Source organism: Berghia stephanieae, chromosome 5 (assembly GCF_034508935.2).
Source record: "Berghia stephanieae isolate SIO BIC M18660-M18661 chromosome 5, UCSD_Bste_1.3, whole genome shotgun sequence".
Lineage (NCBI taxonomy): Eukaryota > Metazoa > Mollusca > Gastropoda > Nudibranchia > Aeolidiidae > Berghia > Berghia stephanieae.
Window position 1 is genome coordinate 28483912 of NC_088364.1, and position 20637 is coordinate 28504548.

Below are 20637 nucleotides of genomic sequence, written 5' to 3' on the forward strand. Positions count from 1 at the left end.
AATGACAAACTGATTAAATGAATGAATAAATAAACAAATAAATAAATAAATCTCGCTCATTCAGACAGTGATCAAATGATTAGATAAAAATATTTGAAAATTCTTGCTTAGAAACAAATCAAGGCAAAAAGGAGAAAAATTTGAACAAACAAGAACGAGGGAGAGGATTCGAACCAGTGTAGCATCATGAGAAAAAAAATAAATTAAAAGGTGGTCTAACCCACTCGGCTCTACAAAGACGGCTACGTAAGTTAAGGTTTAATGTTCTAGAAATGTTTCAAATTTTTCAACCAATTTCAAGCAGAAATACGCTTCAACAGTCATGTCGTAACTTCCCTCGTAATGACGCATGGTAACTTAGTAACTGGCTCTCAACTATCGGAGCAATGGCGGACGCCTTTATGAAATATTTCTCCGACGAGCATAAAAGTGTATCCAGAGGAGAAAATCATTATAAATTTGATCATCTTTTCACTTTTATACATTCTGATCACAAGACATATGAAAAGTTCTAGCCAGCATGAAGAATAAAAAGTACCGATTTTCTTTGTTAAGAACCACGATGGCCGCCGTTGCTGGACGGCGTAACATCAGACTATTGAATCCAATTGTGCTTCCTTCGTTTGATTGTCTTTTTGATGTTGCAGTTTTTCGTTTGTTTGTTTCTTTCTTTGTTTTCTTTCAATCTCTTATCCATGTTATGCGATTAAGCGTATTTTTTGTGTAATAATACAAATACAATATTATATTGATAACTTAATATCGTGGTTGACAGCCAAATCACTACGCCGACGAGCACAACCCGCTGACCCAGTTTACACCAAAATAAGTAAATAGATAGATACATAGATAAATTGATAAATGAATAATAAACATGTCCTCTACTTCTATAGTCTGTTTCAAATCTTTAATGCCCCCCCCCCCCCCCCCCCCCCCCCCCCCCCATCGCCCTCCCCACCTCAATACCGACTTTTTAAAATTTGTATTGTTTAATAATTTATTTAAAGAGGAAGGCAATAATGTTTTTAATATTATTTTGTTACTGATCATTTGATCGCTTTCTAAATGAGCGAGATTTATTTATTTATATTTATGTATTAATTTGATTAGTTTTTACTGTTTTGTTGTCTCGGATTATTTGATCTGTTTGTGAGTGTGATATTCATTTCCTATTTCTGAGATAGATTTTTAAAAAATATCTACAAACATTTTTATTAATAAAAAAGATGGGGTGGGGATGGATGTCCCAATTTGCAATGTTTTATTATAAGAGAGAGAGAGAGAGAAGAGGAGAAGAGAGAGAGAAGAGAAGAGAGAGAGAAGAGAGAGAGAGAGAAAGAGAGGAGAGAGAGAGAGAGAGAGAGATATAGAGAAAGAGAAATAAAAAAAAAAAAAAAAAGAGAGAGAGAGGAGAAGAGAGAGAAGAGAGAATGAGGGAGAGAGAGAGAGAGAGAGAAGATTTACAAGGGAAAAGGTTGGGGGGGGGGGGAGATCATGGTAAATTTAAACTTTGCAATATTCTGTAGAAATAATGAAAAAAAATATCGAATAAAAAAAAAAAGAAAAAAAAAATAATAATGAAAAGAGAAAAAAAAAAGCAGTAGCGCAGTCGGGAATCGAACCCGCAGCGCCGATTACAAGCCTTATGAGACAGATGTCTTATCCATTCGGCCACGCCATCCACGTGAATGACGGCGTATGTATAATATGTATAAACAGTAAGCTATTTTCCCTCTACTGATTTGTTGTTTACTTTGTTGTTTTGTCTGTTTGTTTGTTTGTTTTTGTTTGATTTGTTTGGGGGTTTTTTGTTGTTTTATTTTGTTTTTAAGGGGGGGGGGGGGGGTTCTTAATTTTATTGATATTTTATTTACTTTACTTGTTTCTTTTCATATATTTATATGCATTTCTAGTGTCTTCGTATTCTTTCTTTTTTTTTTTTTCTTTTTTTTCTTTTTTAAGTCTGTGTACGATCATCGTAAATTATATTATACATTATGTTGGGTATATTCATCGAACATTAAACTCAGACAAGTCTGTAACCAATCATAGTGAAAATGAAGCGAGTTGTACGCACTATGTCGTACAAAACTTGAAGAAAATAAAAAAGGAATTATCATCATCATCATCATCATCATCATCATCATCATCATCATCATCATCATCATCATCATCATCATCATCATCATTATCATCATCACCACCATCATCATCATCATCATCATCATTATCATCACCACCAAAACCACCACCATCATCATCATCATCATCATCATCATCATCATCATCATCATCATCATCATCATTATTATTATTATTATTATTATTATTATTATTATTATTATTATTATTATTATTATTATTATCATCATCATCATCATTATTATTATCATAATCATCAAAATTTTACCCAAGATAAGTAATAAGTTACAGAGGAGATGAATTGAAAAGTTTCACACCAGAACTAAAAAGGTCATTAATCTATTGTAATGAAATACGTTTTTCGAGTTATCTAATTATAACAAAGAGATAAAATTGATTTTGGACTTCTGTGATAAAAACGGGTTTAAAAACGGTGGATCGACAGCGGGTGTTTGTTGAGGGATGGAATTTATTGTGATAACGACGATGTTAGTTGCGGCGTTGGTAGAAGCAATGTTCATACTGTTATTGTTGTCGTTGTTGGTGCTGCTGGTACTGTTGTTGTTGTTGTTGTTGTTGGTGGTGGTGGTGCTGCTGCTGGTGCTGTTGTTGTTGTTGTTACTGCTGCTATTGTTGTTAACCATGATGAAAACGATGACGACGATTATACTAATGATGATAATGATGATACCGACGACAACGACTCCTCGACTCGACGACGTTGACGATCTTGACCGCATGCTGCTGCTGATGATGATGATGATGGTGATGATGATGATGATGATGATGATGATGATGATGATGATAAGGATGACAATGTTGGAAATTGTGATTATGATATTAAGATGATGATGTCTATGGTGATGATAATGATGATGATGACGACGACGGCGATGATGATGATGATGATGATGATGATGATGATGATGATGATGATGATGATGATGATGATGATGAGTAGGAGGAGCAGGAAGTCTTATAGAACCATCATCCCAATGTGGTGGATCTAGTTCTATTTTCGCAGAGTGAAACGAATGTCAATAAGTCATGCATAAACCGACTCTCAATATGGAAAGAGAGAGAGAGAGAGAGAGAGAGAGAGAGAGAGAGAGAGAGAGAGAGAGAGAGAGAGAGAGAGAGAGAGAGAGAGAGAGAGGATATCTTCTAGGCGTCGTTCCTCTAACTTCGTCCAACGGATAAGAGAAAGCGACGCCAAGAATATTTAAATGTGACATCTCGCATTTAATAAATTCTGTCATTTTCTCAAGATCTAAAGCTTTCATTTTAACAATAAAATTCGCCCGATCCAGATTTTATTCGCTACGGCAACCAATCAACAATCTATTTTTAGTATGTCATTTACGTCACTCCCACAGAACTCTGTGGTCACTCCTCAAAATTTCCACTATCGATATAATTTGATATTTTAGGATTTTATTTGAAATTGATTTTCTTTGAACTTAAAGTTTTGTAGTAAACTACACTTCTTTGATTCATATAATTTATTGTAAGTTGGTTCAGACTAATCAATTTGAAGTTATGATGAAATAAAGAAAATATCTAGAAATTGAAAATACCGATTAACAATATCGATAGTGAAGGAGATATCACTGACTCTGACATCATCACACTTCCGGTTCATCATAAACAAATAAAGTGATACTTCCATTGGACCGAATCGTGATTGGGCACATTTACGTCAATCTTTATCAAGGCTTAGGTGTGTAAATTGAATTATTATTTTATTGCCATTTATTTAGATCTGAATTATAGTACGCCTTAGTAAAAGTAGTCACCACCCAGTGTTGAAGTCTGAGTTTGCCTAAAAAAGCGAACGAGTCTCCGATTCACTGACAGTTACTTGTTACAGTCAGTTCAGATTCCAGATGAATGAAAATGGAAAAAGATGTGTAGAGTGTAGGTAGATAGCCAGGCCACTGCAATTACGCTGCTTCACAGTTTACAGTTACCTGCAATTTTATAGGAACTCTCCGCCTTTCGTATAATTATTTCACGCACGTTACAATGGTAAAATTCTCATTTCAAGTTGGCTGTCATTATAATTAATTATAATATTAGGCAGTTTAGTGAGCAGCAGCAGTGGCAGTCAAATTTTGACCCAACTCGCCCATAGGAAAGTTGTGACTGGAAATTGCCGTTCGCGTTTTGGGGGGTTCAATTAAAGATGCATAACTTCGTTATAAAGAGGAATATCGCAGATATTTTGGTATCATTATTTTCGTCTTTCAATTTCCTTGTAAATGGTGCCAATTAACGAAAAATCCATTAATAATTCCAGAAGTTATATGAAGTTAAAATTTGGCAATTTTCAAATGCATTTATTTTTTTATTTACCGCGTGTGTTTTTAAAATTTAAACGCTTGTTTTTAGAATAACATCTAAACTTTATTCATGCCAAATTTCAGGGCTCTATATCGATGCGCAGACACCTTTTAACTCTGCGCCGAAATGCCTTGTTTACATTATCTTCTCATCATGGCTGCCGGGCGATATCGATATTCATATCGATATTTTAAATTTAGTTATGTATTATGTTAAATTTAGTCCATAATATTTTCAGTACTATTATTTACTATGTTTTTATTTTAAATACATACTTTCCAACTTTATTTATAGGCATTTTATAGTTTTTGTTTTAAAAGTTTGTATATTTCTTCTCTTTGTGAAATCCGATATTAATAATAATATCGATATTTTAAAAATACCAATTGCTTTAATTTAATTTTATTTTACTTTGCCATCAGGTCATCAAGTTTCTTTCCCATATGTTTAGATATGTTTATCATTTGTATCCATATTCTAAATGCCTTAGCCTTAATAATTATTATGGTAAGAAGTTCTATTAGTTTTGACACCCCCATACATTGAGAGAGAAGGCGGGGGGAGGGGGGGGGGGGGGATAAAATTATATTAATTGTCAGTTCAAATCATGTAATAGCAATAAATCCAAAGTGTTAAGCAGAATTTTTTAAAGTATTAAAAGCCAGAACTTTCCTTCTAATTATAATAGGGAATCTGTTTCAATTTATTTGAACTTTTTCAATCTACCATTTTATTTATATACAATTAAATTGCCATAGGTAAAAATAAACTCATTATGTCGTTACACAACATGTTTATATCTTTCCATTTAGATAGTCTCAAACCCTTTTTTATTCTCTCTATGTATTAATTAAAAGAGGGTAATTATTTGCAATTGTTTCAGTGAGATATTGGGGATAAATCCAAAAGTGATAGAGCAAATTGTTTCTTACGTCTTGCCGAGTTTTTGATTATGTAACATTTGCGACATATTATGTAATAATGTGTTAATTTGAAATGTTATCTTCCTCTTTATTAATGTAAATGCATTGTCCTCGATAAGACGAACATTTTGGTATACAATATATGATAAGAACTCCATATTGACTGTTTTAACCATTTTTTATTAACATCACGCAATTTCGGTCACAACTTTGCAATGGTAATTTTGGGGTAAAAATCGGTCTGAAATTTCAGACTTTGAACTGCCGTAACTACATTTCTAATCAAGATAGAAACAAAATTCAAACTGTTTTGTAATCTGTGTTGCCAGCTCTTTCATATGACATTGGTTTCAAGTGTGTGAGGTACATTTAGAATTTCTATTGAACTCCCTATAATTATAATATTTATTTTTATAGACCTGTCTGGGAATAACCAACTTTCGTTATTGGCAGACCCTGTCTGGGAATAATCACAGCGTTTCAAGTTCAAGGGAGGCCTTCCAAAAGCTCCTCCTGCTAAGGGAAACAACTCAAATATTCCCTCAACTAACCCTAGGAAAAAATAAAACTAAAACCTCTAGTGTAGATACCTTACTTTAACTGACCCGAATAGAAAAAACAAACACCCTAGGACCTTTACAAAGACTTATGACTAACCCTAATAGAAAAAAAAAATCCTCCGACCTTGAGCTAACACTAATACTAATAGTAATAAAAAAAACTAGGACTACTTTCAATCAAAATTGCGGCGGAAAACCAAAACAATGGACGTATTAGGAAAGTTTAAACTTTCACTAATCTATCAAGGTTTGTTTTAGTGTCTTTAAAATGCTACTCTATACATTGATAAACGGAGTGTCTACGTACAAATTGAATAAATAAACGCATGACAAAAGATCCACGGTGAAAATACAAATTGAAAGAAATGCCATTGTGAGGAGCTTTCAGTTTTCCACCCTCTGCCCACTAAACCTTATCTGATGACGCACAGCTAAGGATACTTATTTTTATTCTTATTTGCGGGTGGTTGGATGGGAGCATCACCCTTGAATCATATACCTATGATGTTCGCATGGGTATACGATCCGATAGTGATGTCGTTTCTTCTTCTCTTTACTAGCCTATCCTGCTTCTTTGGTTTGTGATTGTATTTTTGACAGGGGATATTTTTTTTCTGTAAATCTTCTGCCTGTTTGTTCTTGGTTAATTATAATTTAGCTTATGATATCTTTAGGTTATGATTTTGATTTACATTTGTACTATTTTTGTTAGATTGCTTGTTTTTTTTGTTTCAGCGGTCTCTCATATAACCTCAATTGTGTTGGAAGAGACCTAAAGCAACAAACAAACAAAATATTCTTATTTCTTGATAGTGCACAGAAAGTCATTTTTTATGCGGGGAAAGGGGGTTGTTTGTGTGTTTGAGTTTGAAAGTTGGTTTGTTGACCTTATTTTGTTGCTATTCTCTTTGAACATAAACAGTGTGGTTGTTACATTTTATTTTAGAATTTCTTCCAAGCATTTTCTATGTCCTCTTCTCTCAGAGCTCCCGGTAAGCACAATCATTACTATTATCAATTTGCAGGCTTGGGACCACCTCCTTGGTTTGTGCTTGGGGCCGACTAACCGTCCATCCCTTTAATGTTTTGTTTATTAGGGGGAAAGAAGATATAAATTTCCCTATATATATATATATATATGTCAGGCCTGTAAATCTTCCGTCTGTTGTCGGATTTCTGACAGTATGATTTTGCTCTAATAAGTGCTAATATTTTTAAAAAAAAAAAATAATAGTAAAAATAAAATTCGTAACGTCAAAGAACAGAACCCATAAAAAAGAAAATAAAAGACTTTTATTTCGTTCCTCGAAAAAATTAGATTTTATTGCGTTTCAAATGCCGACTTAAAAAAACAAAACAAAAAAACTTTTTATTTGTCGCATCAAAGACAAAACAAAACTTGCCGTCTATAAGTTAGCTATAATATTATCATGCCACCTACACGCTCTGCTAGACGTGGATGTATTCACTTCCTGGCTACTGTGCCACAGCCAGCGAGGGAGGGTCACGAAGTTCGCGCGAATCATCTTCACACACACACCTAGTCAGTAAATAACGCACTCACAGAAGTGTGTCGAACCGGACCGGAAGGTTTCTCTCTATTTTGCTACTGACACACATGCATATCTCCAGTTCTCATATCTTTTTTTCTATGTTTTATTGGTTCCGTCCGGATGTGAGACGGAAAAAAAATAATGCGAAATAATTATTTTTCTTCGAAAGCTCTCACACAACTGCACCACCTCCTCTTCTTCTTCGTCGTCGTCGTCGTCGTCTTCTTTTTCTTCTTCTTCTTCTTCTTCTTCTTCTTCTTCTTCTTCTTCTTCTTCTTCTTCTTCTTCTTCTTCTTCTTCTTCTTCTTCTTCTTCTTCTTCTTCTTCGTTGTCATCATCGTCTTCTCTTCTTCTTCTTCTTCTTCTTCTTCTTCTTCTTCTTCTTCTTCTTCTTCTTCTTCTTCTTCTTCTTCTTCTTCTTCTTCTTCTTCTTCTTCTTCTTTTCTTTCTTCTTTCTTCTTCTTTCTTCTTCTTCTTCTTCTTCTTTCTTCTCTTCTTCTTCTTCTTCTTCTTCTTTTCTTCTTCTTCTTCTTCTTTTCTTCTTCTTCTTCTTCTTCTTCTTCTTCTTCTTCTTCTTCTTCTTTTCTTCTTCTTCTTCTTCTTCTTCTTCTTCTTCTTCTTCTTCTTCTATAAGAATTAATCCAAATAAACAAAAGAATCAGCGTAACATTTAACACAAACAGGAGCAAAGATACGCAGCTTTCCGTGTCAAGCACGATATACACATCCTTCAAAAGGGTAGGAATTGTTCTCTTCCTTTCATTTTACAACTAACTCAGACCTGGGCCCTCAAATACTTGGGATTTTTTTTTTTTGGTACCATAAAATAAGGACCTCGTTATAAATAAGTAGGGGAAAGTGACATGATTTGACTAGCCAATTGACGTGTCACCAACCATTTACAGGCCTGATATATATAATATCCTAAAGTTGATTTTTTTTTAAAGAAAATTTTATGGCCATGTTACTCTTAATCTCGGGAGATACTTAGCACTTGCCCTTTTAGATTGCAATTAAAATTTGGACTTGACCCTTGTTTTAAGTTGTTTTCACTAACTATTGGAATGGATGCGGGCATCCGAACTGTGATTCTGTCATGGCAGTTTTTTGTATCGCTTGCTGCCGCAAAAAATGGCAAAAAATCGCTGATTTGCATTGCGGCCGCAAAATTTGCAATGTTTTGCAAATTTTTGCAAATTTTGGAGATTTTGCCCCAAAAAAAAAAACATTAAAAAACATTTAGTGGGGACCAATGATGATAATCTCGGATTTTTTCATAAATGTTCCATTGTTTTTGTCATGTCAATCATTTTCTGCTAAGTGGTATTTCATGAAAAAAAAATGCCTTCTATCATTTTTTGATACCTCTGGTTGCATGAATTTTGGTGACTCCTTTATTTATGACGTTAGTCTAGACACACTGGCGCCAAATGTCAAGAGTAGCACAAGACACATGGTGACCATGGATGAGAAGATGATCGAAAGGGAAGGGGATTGAGCAAATGGGTGTAAATATTTATGCACCTTTTAGCTGTAGCATGATAGTACATTTGGCGATTTTATAAGTTTTATAAGCCTGTCTTTTTGTTTTTTCTTCCTTTTTGATTATTTTGTTTTGTTTTTGTTTGATTGTTCTGAATTTGTTAATAGTATTCAATACAAGTTGTGTCTAATTATAAAACAATTTTTAAAAAATAAATTCATCAATTCTCTCTCTCTCTCTCTCTCTCTCTCTCTCTCTCTCTCTCTCTCTCTCTCTCTCTCTCTCTCTCTCTCTCTCTCTCTCTCTCTCTCTCTCTCTCTCTCTCTCTCTCTCTCTCTCTCTCTCTCTCTCTCTCTCTCTCTCTCTCTCTCTCTAACTCTCTCTCTCTATCTATCTATCTATCTCTATCTATCTATCTATCTATCTATCTCTCTCTTTCTTTCTCTCTCATATCCATATTTCTCTCTCATCCACCCTTCAATCTTCATATTATGTTTATAGATATCATTTGGTAATAGAGAGATAATAAGTTAGGCTGATCGATTTAAGAAATGATTGTTTAAAGGCTAATTTAAATTTGATTTGTTGATGGAATATGTTTTGCAATTAATTAAAGTAAATTCTTATTCTTATTTATAATGATATACAGAGACACTAACCGGGTTTGTTATGTAAAAACAAATACCTCCTGGTCTTCTGGCCAAAAGTTTATCATAATCACTTGATATAGTGGGCGGCATTATAGGCCTCTAAAATGTTTAATTGGAAATGACAATTCATTAAATTATATTTGCAAATGGTGTGTCTAATGATCAGAAGTGCTTTAGGACTAATAATATATTAAATAACTATGAATAGCTATGCTATATTTGCATTAGATTTGGGTTTGACTAACGGGCTGGTAGATTTTCCTCCTTTTTGACAAATTTTCATTATCATCACTGGGGGACCTGTGCTTGTGTCAGGATGAAACAGTTAGATAATCTCAAAATAAGTATACTGATAGCGTGTTCTTCCTTTTTCTTGGGTACTTTAATTGTAATTCTAGAACTTTTTACTAGATCCCATTTTCTTCCTTTTCACTGGCGCTGCTATGACCTTACATTTGTTGCAAGTGCCGTGAAACCCTTAAAAACAAACAAATACCTTTCTCTTTCATGAACGAATTATGGGTTTTTAGGAAAATTAATCGCAACTTTTTGCAAAATTTTTGCACATTTTGCTGTTTTTAGCTTGCAAAATTTGGGATTTTTTTTTTGCAAAAAACCGCCATGTCAGGATTGGGAGTCAAGTGTGTGGCTTGGCTTGGTTATTTAGTGACCCTAGTCACATATTGTGGTTTATGAACTTTATATTATTTTGTTTCTTCTTTCAGATTAAAAAAAAAAAAAGAAAAAGAGAAATGAGTAGTATTCACCCAAATGCACCCCCTCCACCCTACACAACAGGAGGTGGTGATCCTTCCTATCCACCACCACCAGCAGGCTTCTATGGGGCTCCACCTCCACAGGCTTATGGGGCCCCAGCTGGATATGGGGCACCCCCACCAGGATATGGACCTCCGCCTCAAGGTTATGGAGTGCCAACTCAGCCTGGTTATGGTCAAGCACCTTATCCCCAGCAACAATATCATCCTCAAGGACACTATCAACAACAGCCTCAACAAGTGTAAGAATAATTAAAAATAAGACTAAGTTAAAATCTCAATCCTAAGAATGAATAAGTAAGACTCAAATAATAGGTGACATTTCGACCTTTGGTCTCGTCAGGATGTGACAAATAGATATATTCAATTAGAACATTATAAACAGTATTCAGAAAAGGAAGAAAGAGGCATTGAAGCGTTTGAACTCCTTTTTCTTCAATATCCTCTTCCCTTTTTCCTCTCATATTAACTTATAATATTGGAATATATTATTGATGGCAATATCTTATTAAGGAAAAACTGTAAAGGATACAAATGGATAATGTGCATTCTAATATGTGGATCAAATCTGTATAAAAGCAATGTATTTAGTTACCATATTTGGTTATCTTCTTATTCAAATGTTATTAACATCCAAATGATAAATTAGAGAGCAGGCACTGATGTGTGATAAAGATCTGAAAAATTTTGTGTATGAATCAGTATCAAACTAAGCAAGAAAGAAAAAGAAAAGAAAAGAAAAACCATCCCAACAAATCAGGTTCGATCCCCAGTCGAGACACAGGCTGATTTTTTGGGATGGTTTTTCTTGTATTTTTCTTTCTTGCTTTGCCTGACACTGTTTTTTTTTCATACAGACATTTTCATATCTTTACCAAGTGGGGATGGATTTTTATTAGGAAAAAAAAAATTAGAAATAAAACTAATTTCAGTGCATGCCTCAAACATGCAATTGAAATGTTACTCTCAGGATGGCAAATGCCCCGAGTTAATATTGAAGTAACAGGCTAGGCAACAGCTAGTTAACAACATAGAGGAAATTAGTTCCTTTCCTCAATGTCAATTTACTTTTTGTCGCACAACATTGCTGAAAACAAGATGCAAGTTTAGAAATTTTCAGTTGGCAAGTCTTTGTTATGTCATAGTATGTGCCAGTTTTCATTATGGTGCACAGGAAACTAATGATGGGTATGCAAATTAGTTTTATGGAGTTGGTCTGGTTTGTGACCATTTCTTGATTTCTCCTACTTTATTTCATGGAATTTTCTTGTTCCCATATTTGAAGACAACAACCTCAAGGTTTTTCTGTGTCTATTTCAAAAATTGAAGCAGAAATCACTTATACTTATGTAATCAGTAGGCAGAATCTTTTAATTTAAAAAAAAAAAAATTTCGCATTAAAATTGGCCAAATTCAGATTTTTCCTTCCAGATTTAAATTTTTGATATCGAAATTGAGATGAAATTTGATGAAAATATTGATACTTTTCTTAGGAACAAAGTTCGGATCTATTTTTTTATAAAGACATACATCATAATTTTTGTTGCCTCTGACAGATTTGCAGTAGCCAGTCTTCTTAAATTTAATTACATGTTGCCGATCATATAACTTGTATTTTCTTCTTTTTAAAACTGATAGCCAAGTCTCATCTGCTGTTGTGTATTTATCCTCCGTGCAACTGTTTGCGTAAAAAGCTGACTGGGTCTGTCCATGCTTGTTCAGCATTATCTTTTCCATGAGTCTAATATAATAGCTTAGAATTGATGAAAGAGCATAAGGATAGTTGACTCCAAGACATATTTGCCTGGGTTTGATATTTGTATGATCTTAAAGTGCTTCCCTTTCTAGTAAAAAGAAAATAAATACATAAAAATTCATACCCAGATGTCAACTCCTGTTGTGGGACCACATCAAGGTCTTTACCTTCTGTCATCACACCTTTAATGATGATGCAAACTTCCTCAAACTCAAATTTATTTTCTCAAGTGGTCTTGATTTTGATACTCTGCTTAAATAGCTTATCAGCGTGTTTCATTCATTTGAATAGATGCCGTGTATTGAGGCTGGATTTAGATTTTCCTTTTCCTCTTTTCTACTTCCAGAAGTTTATATACTGCACCATGATGACATTTTATCTTTTTTTTTTTTTTTACTGATATTACTAATGTGATCACTCTTATGTTTATATGTGCTGTATGGGATGTGGAGCCTTAAGAACCCAATATTTTTTAGAAAAGAGGGAATGTTGCAAAATAATTACTTGTCGGTCGAATATGTAACAGTATGCAAGAGTGTCTGTACAATGTGAACCTTTGGGAAATGCATGTTTTTAATACTAGATATGGTATTAACTCACTTAACCCGAACACCGACTATATCCGGAGTTTACCCGGAGTTACTTTCACCTCTTGTCTATTTATTACATTTTTCTGAGACAAATTTTGGCATAGTATCAAAGCTAATGTTTTTAGTTGTTACATGTTACTGGTAGTTGAATAAAACTATCTATGTACATGCTCATTTTTAATAAAAATTTTTCCAATTTTGAAAAGTAGCAAAAATCTTTAGGATTGAGTGAGTTAAAACTAGTTATTGTCACTATATTATATCAGAATAGATAAAAAAGATGATAAGGGTGAAAACAGGTTAATGGTAAATGGTTAAACCAAAAGCTTCCAATAAACTGTTACATTTTGAGAAATCGTCACTTTTTTTTTTTTCTTTTTTCTTAGCAAACACTTAAAAAATTGGGAATGGTTTATCTACAGTCTACTGCTGAAGAAAATAGAAATGCATAGTTGAAAACTTTATACCAAAAAAAGAAAAAATGATTCACTTGTCCTTGACATAAGAGGCTGAATCTATGCTGCACTTAAGCACACTGTGTAACAGTGTCAAAGAAAAAACTCAGTAATTACAGCTCAATAGGATAGCCTCATTTTCTATTAATTTCTATATAAGATTAAAACAAAACATTTGTTAACTATAATAAATTACTGTTAGTTTTTATTTTTTATACCATGTGACTGTTATCATGATGCATGCTTTATGTCATTTTTTTTTTTTTTAATCCCCAGAGTTTATGTCCGAGAGGAGCGTAGAGAAAAAGACAATAGTGCAGAAACTTGTTGTATTATTGCACTTTGCAGTGCTCTGCTCTGTTGCTGTCTCATGGGTGATTAAGCTCATATGATCTCAACATGAACTTAAAACCATTGTAAAACCAAGTCTCCATTTGGATTGAAAAGCTCAGGAAAAAGAAATTTTTTTTTTTTTTACACATAAGTATCATTTTCTTAATTATAATTCAAGTCCTGAAATTACATTGACATTTCAGATGAATACGTGCCAATTATACTCCAGTCTTTGTCAGTAATTTAACTCTTGTTTGGCAGCTTTTAACAATCAGTCTGAAAGCTGTATTATTCTACCCCTCTCCCTAAATAGTAACGCGTAATGATATCATGTTTACAATAATAATTTGTGACGTCAGATCATACATCGTTAAATTTCACTAAAAATCAGATTCTTTAAAAAGATGTATTATTTAACTGTTTTTGAACATGTCTTTTTTTTAAAGATAATGAAATCGGAATTGATTGAGGGGCAGGATAAATGATTTCTTACACTCTAGCGTTTTGGAATTCGGACTTTGTTCCCAATGTACACTCGTAAGCTCGTGCAGCGGTTGGGAACACATCTGGAATTCCAAAAGGCAATTGTGTAGGAATCGTATAATATACAATGCTATTGAATAACAAATTGAAATAATTGGGCTGTGATAATGTGTTAAGGATGGCGGTTTCGTTGACTACACCAACCCTCGTGTTTCTGGTAAGGTTAATACATTTTAACAACACCATATAGGAGAAGTGTTTACCACCCGCCCACAAGTCTGCTGTCTCTGGGTGATTTCAGATAGATAAATTGACTTAGCTATCTCAAGGAGATATGATTGTTGTGGTAATTAGTCAGCAAAACCGGCATCACGCAAATTTTTTTTTTTTTTTTTTTTATCTGTTGATTGTAGGATGATCTGTTTCATGGTTTATGATTTTGAATGTATAGTTTGGCAATTCATCTTTTTCTTGTTGCTATTGTTATTATTATTATTATTATTATTATTATTATTATTATTATTATTATTATTATTATTATTATTATTATGATGATTATTTTTATTATTGTAGACATCAAAATGAATTATACAACATTTTTGTATCTTTAATTTATCCATTATTTTATATTAATTAGATAGCATTATACTAGTTCAATGATTGAATTATTACATACTTTCTTATAAAAGATGGATTATTTTTTTTCATAAGCAGAACTAGATTTAACTTATATGATACCCGGGGCAATAGTTCTGGTGTTTTAACTTCTCTGTCCACTCAGCAGTGTTTGGGCAATAGAGTTAATTATTCTTATGGGATCTAGCAGAATGTATTCAGAATTGCTCTGGCATACATTTATCGAGTAGCAAACAATCATTACAAGCTGTATTGTACTGTATAACCAGGTTTTAAAAAAAAAAGAAAATATCAAACGCAGAGAGTTTTGGGCTCCAAACCCTTCTTCAGCCAATAACAACATAATTGCATCACTTAAAATCCAGATAGACGGCAGAGAAATATTTGTTTCATTCTATCTGGATTTTCATCATCAAGTTCCATGCCTGTCCCAGGCGTTGGAGGCTTCCTTTATAGTCTCTCTCTCTCTCTCTCTCTCTCTCTCTCTCTCTCTCTCTCTCTCTCTCTCTCTCTCTCTCTCTCTCTCTCTCTCTCTCTCTCTCTCTCTCTCTCTCCATATCTCACAGTCTCTCGTTGTGCCGATGAGTGGGCGTGCTGCCATTCCAGTGAATTCCTTAATCTGTTTGAAGAGAGTCAACCTTTGTTTGCCCCTCTCTCTTTTAAAAAAAAAAGTTTTAAAGTGTTTATGTTGTTATTGCTTTCATTGTTGGCTGAATAAGGGTTCTTTTTTTAAGCTGTTATATACATTTTTGTTTATTACTTTTTATAGTCCACGGCATTTAGCAGCTTAATATCACTTTGACTTGTGTAAATTCCAGCCCCATACTGCTGTGGAATCGCAAAGCCCCTTTAAAATTGTAAAGCAGATATTTTTTTTAATATAGGAGAGCCAAAAATATATTCTTTATTATTGAGCATATATACAAATATTCTGGCATTTAAGTCTTTTAATTTTAATATTTTTTTTTTTATTATCCCGAATTCGTTGTCAAAACCCAATGTAAAGTTGAATGGGATCGTTCTGGTGGCAAGGATTTAGATATCTCAATTTAACCCAATTTTGATTATTCAGGGTTTTGTAACTGTATAGCTGCATAGCCATAAGGCTTTTATTTTAAGTGACAATTATCAAAATATGCCCATTTTTTCACACATTTGATTTTAAAGATTCAAGTCTGAGACCACAAACGGGTTATACCGATAACGGCTATGGGTTATACCAGTCATTCAAGATTAGAAATTCTTTATTCATCATAGAGACTTATTTTCTTATAAATGATATTGGATTCCTTTAAAATTATTTTTTTTAAATGTATTACAGGGCATGTTTTTCAAGTTTAAATAATATGCATCAGTTTGATTGCTTTTAATTAATCATTGTGGCACCTCAAACATATTATTATGGCTTTACGAAATGAGCAATACTTTTCTATTTATTTTTTAAGGGTACATATGAACTGTTAACCATTTTAAAAAGTTGATACAAATTAATACGGCGCAACCTCTCTATAATGACATCGTCCAGACCAACAAAACAAAGTGTAGTTATTGCAGAGTAACTTTTTTTTAAAAACGGGGTGGGATGTGGAGGGATTGGCGAGGTTCCAAGAATCCAACATTACCATGTAGACTAGTGAAATTATCATCAGCAGAGCTACATCAACATCAGCTTCAGAATTCGTCTAAATTTGTTCCCCTTTTTTTTGTCTCTTGTTTAAACCCATTTTCGATTCTCTACCAGATCTTCATGATTGTTGACAAGATGTATGGAGAATCCAGTAGTTAGCCATATTCTTATTCATTATCCTCATTTTCTCAACTCAGCGAGAATCTGCGACTTTACCATAATGGTCAGCACTTTTCTTTTCAACTTGGTAGGAGTAGGATTAGCCATCATGATTTATTTCTTAATCATAATCTAGTATTGGATGGAGCACTGTCTCTTTGTCCCTATCCTGGCAAGAGGTTTCGGGGACTGGACGTCATTGTTTGGCTAGGAGCCCAGAATTTTATTGATCGGAGAGTAATCATTCTCCTTTAACTAGGAATAAGGGGGGGGAAAATCAGGACTCTGTCACCAAGATGCTATTATGTTGGATGTCATTATGAGTGAGCTGTGCTGTAGAGGAATTTGTCGTTTGTTGCTTATTGCATATCTTTCTGAGTCAAATTGGTATACAGTCTCGTCTCTCTAATCCAGTACTCCACAATCTGGATGTCTCCATTATCCTGACAGGTTGCCTGGGAACGAAATTTTTGTTTTCATTATTTGTACACTTTAGGGACTGAGTCAACTATTCAGATGTCTCTGTAATCCAGACAAAATGATGGTAACGAAGGTGTTTGGATTGGAAAGGCAAGACTTTACATGCATTAGTCTTTTATAGATTTGTATTGGCCACCGTTATTGTTATTTATACATTATAATTAAAACGAGTTGTGCCAGGAATGCAGCACCTACTGTAGTTGGAGGTTCAATGCAATAACACAAAGCTTATATTATTATTTTGAATTTTTTTTTTCCAGTAAAAATGAACTTACTTATAAATATATCTACACTCCCAAAGAACTCACTGGAGTTTTTGTGGCGAAGCCATTTTCAAATTTTTATCATTCATTTTCAGTTTTTCCTAATTTATATTTATTTAGTCTTTTAAAACAGATTTAGTTGTTTTGTAAATAAAAGCTGTTAATGTTAATGGTAATATATGTTGTTCTGTATGATAATTAAAGTCTGTGTAATAAATAAATTAGTAGGAAAGCTTAAATTTTTTTTGGAGTAATCTGGCAATATTTTTGGGTAATTTTTAAACACTTCATTTTCCTTTCAACGTAATCATAGCATCAATTCAATAGTGGGAATTGAGAAAAAAAAGAAAGAATATTTTGAAAAGTGTCTATTCATGAAAGGAACAATATGTATTTCTTTGTATTTCATTCACTAGATACTTAAGGAAGGAATATCACTGCTTATCTATTGTTTTCCCCTTTATAAGCTGAGATTCGGAATATTATTACCCACCCATCCACCCTCCCCCATCAATTTCACAATTTCCAATAGTTTTCTTATTGATTGTCTACGGTTAGGTGATGTGATCATCAGATTTGTCAACTAAAACAATTGTGACTCTCACACAAAACTACTGGGTGGGGTTCCTACCTCCCATAGTGGGCTGGGAGGTACATGCTGTGTCTTCTATCCCCCTATATCTGTTTTCCAACATGCTTTCTGTTTTTGTCTTGGAATGAGATTACACTTGGTTTTGTCCTGTCCCTGGCCGGAGTCCTGGCTGGGAGGGAAACAGTCAAATGCAAAGTTATTGTTTTGGGAGATGATATTTTTTTCCTTATAAATCATCTCTCTGATATGTTTGATTATATTTGTTATTTTAAATGTATAATGTAAGCATTTGAGTGTATTCCTCTTTGTTGGATTTTGTGCTTGTGTCCGGATGAGACTTATAGGTGATCTCAAACTAAGTACATTGGTGTTTTGCCCTTGGAATCTACATCTGATCCCTATTTATTCCCAGTTTCCCTTTGTCTTACTTTCTCTTGGGTGCTTTAATTGTAATTCTAGAACTTTTTACTATTCCATTTTCTTCCTTTTTACTGGCGCTGATATAACCTAAAATGTGTTGTAAGCACCGTAAAACCCTTAAAACATAAAAAAAACATCACACAAAACTATCACAAAGAGCTGGGTGACGTACATTTCATTCATTCTATACTTTCTTATTCTTTGATTTATTAAGGTTTTTTTTTTATCTCTCCTTCTTTTTGTCATCAATTATTGTCTAATATACATTTTCTATCTTCTCTTTTTTTTCCCTCCTTTTTGTGCCTTTCGAATTGTGCCTCAAAAACATATTATTTTTCTCTCAAAAGAATCAAGAACTATTTTACCTTTTCAGTACTAATCAAATAGTTTCCAGATTAATTATTTTAACAACCTATTTGTATTCAGAGCCTATGGATATGATTAAATAATCTTTTTATTTTACTTGTACAATTTTTATGTATGTTTAAATCCTATCAATATGTATATACTATTGTCTAGTTTTTTTTCTTTTGTCAATATTTTTAACTCGGGTCGGTGAATGTGGTTTTGGTTTTCTCTCAAGCTACAAAGCTTATTTTTGTTTAAACATTGACATTAGTAATACTTACCCCACTGTATCAGCCAGGGTGAAGTATCTAACAGAATCGTGATCTGCAGCACAAACTGTGTTTTTATAATAGCTAAAAGCACCTTTATGTATACTCAAAACAACGTGTAAAAAGTATGAATGCTTCACCTTTCCGGCACACAACAGTAAAGTTTTGAAACATGATATACCAGACTCCAATTCATGATGGAAGTAACATTGTTTAACACAGAGAGACTGTGACTTTTATTTTCAATATATTTTCCACTATTTTACTCAACCTTTACATGGCGGATAGAGAGAATTCATAATTGAATGAGTAGGAAGGATTAACTGAGAGAAAAATTAGAATACCTTGTCAAGTCGGTTGAGTAGAGATGGTTGTTTTTTATTGTTGGTTTTGGGGTTTTTTTTCTTTTCATTTCCTTAAGAATCGAATGGCTGCTTTCACTTTCACTCAGTTGTCACTCTTATTAATGTCAATATTATGACATGATATAAAAGTTTGATGTGTTTTCGATTAAATTGGGTGGTGGGGCCTATCGATTAAATTGGGTGGTGGGGACCATATCGTGTGTTTGATGCTTGTACTTTAATCCTAAATGTACGCTTTTTGTAATGTTGTTTCAAAGTGTCATTTCCCCGGAAGCTACCAAAAATTCTCTGAAGTGATATTCCTCTTGATATTACTTGTACAGATCTGTTAAATTCTATTTTCGAGTTGATATCAAATAGGTATATCATTTCTTTCACCATTAAGTGATATTCTTTATCATAAAAACAAGAAAAACAAAATTGAAGGACTTCAATGTCTAAATGTTTAGTTTAATCAATTCGTCATTAAAAAAAAACTAAAAAAATAATTTGATAGATTTTATGTTAAAACAATCTGTAACTATAAACTTATTACGTTCCTTGTAAAATTACTAGGTTGTCAGTCTTTTTAAGATTTTAATATAACAAAAAGTTAGCTCGGCAGATTTTGGATGTGAACAAAACTGAAACCTCAATAGCCTTGTCATGTCACGTGGTATCAACCATTTATCCAATTAACTACCAGACTCTGGAAAACCCTGTATTTAAACATTTGACCAGCAAACTCCTCCTTCAAATATCGATCGATTTAAATGATACTCATCTTGGCAAAACTCTCAAACATGGGACTTCGCAAAACAGTGTTGAAGATATAAAGAACGTGAATAGTTTCATTCGATGTTATAAATGTTCTCTGTAAATTCTTTCTGACTCCGACATTCCATTGTCTTTGTTACTACATATTCCTTGTATTTTTTAGATATTTACATTGGATGTACATATTATGTCTTAATATATAATTACAATTTCCTATCAAAATGTTTCAAAGCTGAATATATTTACAAATATAATTAATTGCCTTTTGTACTGTTACATCTTTCTTATCTGTGTAGAAATTTGTATATTCGAATAATGAAATAAATTGATATTATTCGTATTCAGATCTGTGTGGTTCTGTTCAATTTTAAAAAATCCAAAGTTTTCGATAAGTTAGTTACCCTCTCTGGCTGGCGTGATTTAGTACATTACAATGAAACTGGGATATGAGGTGCAGGAAGTCACTTGCTATGTTTTCTATCCCCTTAGGCGTCTATATATTTTTTCCAACTTACCCAGCCATCTTTTCTGACCCGAAAGCGCAACAAGCGGTTTCCCAAAGAGCTGATGAACTCTAATTATGAAAATGCAGTCGGGTATGGATATATCGGCATCGTCGGGATCCCTGAGAGATGCCGATATAAGCGTTATGTTGATATTTCAGTCCTTCCAGAC

At 33.4% G+C, this 20637-nt stretch overlaps 1 protein-coding gene across 1 annotated transcript; it reads left to right on the forward strand.

Moving 5' to 3' along the window:
• Positions 1 to 3786: 3786 nt before the first annotated feature.
• Positions 3787 to 20306, forward strand: LOC144972706 (uncharacterized). The gene is made up of 3 exons (XM_078914249.1): positions 3787 to 3862; positions 10380 to 10672; positions 13508 to 20306. Exons 2-3 carry the CDS (start codon positions 10407 to 10409, stop codon positions 13611 to 13613), a joined length of 372 nt encoding a protein of 123 aa, XP_078770375.1. The 5' UTR covers positions 3787 to 3862; positions 10380 to 10406; the 3' UTR covers positions 13614 to 20306.
• Positions 20307 to 20637: the final 331 nt, after the last annotated feature.